The 3,721-nt window shown below is 42.6% G+C and overlaps 1 protein-coding gene across 1 annotated transcript; it reads left to right on the top strand.

The window, feature by feature from the left end:
* Nucleotides 1-364: 364 nt before the first annotated feature.
* LOC132897486 (general transcription factor II-I repeat domain-containing protein 2A-like) lies at nucleotides 365-2,438 on the top strand. Its single transcript, XM_060938760.1, has 2 exons — nucleotides 365-1,725; nucleotides 1,860-2,438. The coding sequence occupies exon 1, from the start codon at nucleotides 468-470 to the stop codon at nucleotides 1,722-1,724; it is 1,257 nt and encodes a 418-aa protein (XP_060794743.1). The 5' UTR covers nucleotides 365-467; the 3' UTR covers nucleotide 1,725; nucleotides 1,860-2,438.
* The last annotated feature ends 1,283 nt before the right edge of the window (nucleotides 2,439-3,721 follow it).

The following is a 3,721-nucleotide window of genomic DNA, read 5'->3' as shown; positions in this document are numbered from 1 at the left end:
GAGCGACATTTCATGACCGTTCACAAGAGCTATGCTAAAGACTTCCCGGCGAAATCAGCTGTACGAACTGAAAAGGTAAACAACCTGAGGAGACAGCTAGCCGCAAAGCAGGCAGTGTTTTTACGCGACCTGTTAATAAGAGTAAAACTGCCACGATAGCGTCTTACCGTGTGAGTCGTGTTCTGGCAAAGCACAAGAAATGTTTTAAAGACGGCGAAGTTTTCAAAGAAGCCTTTGTGGAGGCCGCGGATGCACTTTTCGCTGACTTCAAGAACAAGAAGGAGATCATGTCGGCTATTCAAGAAACCCAGCTATCCAGGAACACCATTACAAGGCGGTGCGAGACCATGTCAGAGGACATTGAACAACAGCTTAGAAATGACATTGAGAGCTGTCTTTGTTTTTCGCTGCAATTTGACGAATCAACTGATGCTGTGGATGTGGCGCAGTTATGTGTTTTCATTCGGATGGTTTTTCATAACATGACGGCAAAAGAAGAGATTCTGACAATTTTGCCTTTGAAAGGGCACACAAGAGGGTCGGATGTTTTTGACACGTTTATGGAGTTTGTCAGTAAGTCGCATTTACCCCTCTTCAAACTTACGTCAATCACAACTGATGGGGCTCCATCTATGGTTGGGCATACTGCTGGGTTCGTTGCTTTGTGCAAGCAGTCGGAATCTTTCCCTGATTTTTTGAACTATCACTGTATCATTCACCAACAAGGGCTGTGCGGGAAGATTTTGAACATGAAGGACATCATGGACGTAGCTATAAAAATCGCGTGCTCTTTTCGGGCCAGGAGTTTACAGAGGCGCTTATTCCGTGCCCAGCTCGAGGAGGCAGGTGCAGACCACACCGATCTGCTGCTGCACACCGACGTCAGGTGGTTGAGCCGAGGCAAATTCCTCGAAAGATTTTTGGAACTTTTGCCCGAAATTAAAGAGTTCCTGAAGCACACAACTACCCATGCTGCTGCTTATACTCAGCTGGAGGACGGTCAGTGGCTCGCTGATTTGGCTTTTCTCACAGATGTCACCAATAAGATCAATGACTTGAATCTCGAGCTGCAGGGGAAAGGAAAGCACATCGCCAACATGATCAGTTCAGTGAACACCTTTAAAACGAAGTTGCGCCTGCTGGTACGCAGGTTGCAACAGTGTGATGTCAGGAACTTTCCGCACTTGGAGGCTGAGCTCCGCCGTCAGGGCAAAGACAGTGTGGAACTTGCTCGTTATGAGCAACAGATCCAAAACATTCTTTTGGAGTTTGAGCGCCGGTTTACTGACTTTGCGTCCATTGAGCCTGTTGCTCAGTTTCTGTGCTTTCCATTTGGTGAAAATGTTGATGTGGATTGCATTGCGCCCAAAGTAGCCACACTCTTCAGCCTGGACTCCAGTGCTGTCGAGAATGAAATTCTCACACTGCAAAATGACATTGAGATCAAATGCAGAGCAACACCTGGGATAACTGGCGAATTCTGGAACCTGCTGCTGGAAGAGAAGTATTCAAACCTCAGACAATGCGCACTGAATATGACTTCCCTTTTTGGATCAACATATTTGTGTGAGTCTGCCTTTTCACACATGAAAATAATCAAGTCCAAGTACAGAACCACACTGACTGATGACCACCTCGCAGCCTGCTTAAGGCTGGCACTCAACTCCTACTGTCCGGATTACGAGAAGCTAGCTGCCTCCTCCCAGTGCCAGAAGTCCCACTAAGGTAGAGAAGTGTTTATTATTATTATTATTATTATTATTATTATTAGTAGTAGTAGTAGTAGTAGTAGTAGTATCTTGAATGACATATTCATATCATATCCATATACTTAGAGGAGTATTTTATCTGTTTTCCAGATTCATTTAAATCCAACTGCTGGTTTCCCTGCTATTGCCACTCTCCAGTGAAGTTTATCATTTTGAAATATTGGACTTCTCTTCTCCTTCCTGCTTTGAAGTTATCTCTTCTGGTGTGTGTGTGTGTGTGTGTGTGTGTGTGTGTGTGTTAATCTGTTGAATTCATGTTGAATTGATGTTTTCCAATTTTGGATTTCTGTTATGGAGTTTTTGGAGTGTTCTTTTCTGTAGGTGTGTGTGTGTGTGTGTGTGTGTGTGTGTGTGTGTGTGTGTGTGTGTTAATCTGTTGAATTCATGTTGAATTGATGTTTTCCAATTTTGGATTTCTGTTATGGAGTTTTTGGAGTGTTCTTTTCTGTAGTTGTGTGTGTGTGTGTGTGTGTGTGTGTGTGTGTGTGTGTGTGTGTGTGTGTGTGTGTGTGGTTGAGAGAGAGAGAGAGAGAGAGAGAGAGAGATGATGTGCCTCTGAAGTTCTGTTTTGGACAACCTATTTGTGACATGTTGATCAGTTCCTCATTTTTTTGTGCATTTATACTGCCTATTCTCCTCCTGTGCAAATAAAAACTCAACTACGTGTGATCTGCGATTGCGGCTCCTTGTTTGAATTATTGCCCGGCCCTTGATCTTGACTTGGTAGATCTCAGCATGCCATCAACTTCAAAAGTAGATCTTGGTTAAAAAAAGGTTGGGCACCCCTGCCCTAGATGTACTATGGGAATTGTTCTTGTTCTATCACTTCTCCAGTATGGTACAGCCTTAAAGTATGCAACACCTGTTTAAATACTGGGAGACAATAAAACATGCACTGGGTCATTTGTTGCCATTTTGAGTTCAAGTGTCACGTCCATAACGCTGGAATTGCTCTAGAGAGCATTTGGATGATCCAGAAGAGGATTGGGAGAATGTCATGTGGTCAGATGAAACCAAAATAGAACTTTTTGGTAAAAACTCAACTTGTTGTGTTTGGAGGAGAAAGAATGCTGAGTTGCATCCAAAGAACACCATACCTACTGTGAAACATGGGGGTGGAAACATCATGCTTTGGGGCTGTTTTTCTGCAAAGGGACCAGGATGACTGATCCGTGTAAAGGAAAAAATGAATGGGGCCATGTATCGTGAGATTTTGAGTGAAAACCCCCTTCCATCAGCAAGGGCCTTGAAGATAAAACATGGCTGGGTCTTTCAGCATGACAATGATCCCAAACACACCGCCCGGGCAACGAAGGAGTGGCTTCGTAAGAAGCATTTCAAGGTCCTGGAGTGGCCTAGCCAGTCTCCAGATCTCAACCCCATAGAAAATCTTTGAGGGAGTTGGAAGTCCATGTTGCCCAGCGACAGCCCTAAAACATCATTGCTCTAGAGGAGATCTGCATGGAGGAATGGGCCAAAATACCAGCAACAGTGTGTGAAAACCTTGTGAAGATTTACAGAAAACGTTTGACCTCTGTCATTGCCAACAAAGGGTATATAACAAAGTATTGAGATGAACTTTTGTTATTGACCAAATACTTATTTTCCACCATAATTTGCAAATAAATTCTTTAAAAATCAGACAATGTGATTTTCTGGATTTTTTTTTCTCATTTTGTCTCTCATAGTTGAGGTATACCTACTGTATGATAAATTACAGCCCTCTCATCTTTTTAAGTGGGAGAACTTGCACAATTGGTGACTGACTAAATACTTTTTTGCCCCACTGTATAATGAATATGAAGGAAGATATCGCAAAAAAAAAAACCCCACAATTTTGACCTTTTCTGGTGACCTTTTACATTAATGTGTGAATCTGTTTCATGTCTCATGATTGAAATATCCTTTTCCACAAGATGTTTATTATTGGTTATGAAAAAAAAAACCTTTTA

The sequence above is a fragment of the Neoarius graeffei genome, chromosome 14 (genome assembly GCF_027579695.1).
Source record: "Neoarius graeffei isolate fNeoGra1 chromosome 14, fNeoGra1.pri, whole genome shotgun sequence".
Classification (NCBI taxonomy): domain Eukaryota; kingdom Metazoa; phylum Chordata; class Actinopteri; order Siluriformes; family Ariidae; genus Neoarius; species Neoarius graeffei.
This window is presented reverse-complemented; position numbering and strand designations above follow the sequence as displayed.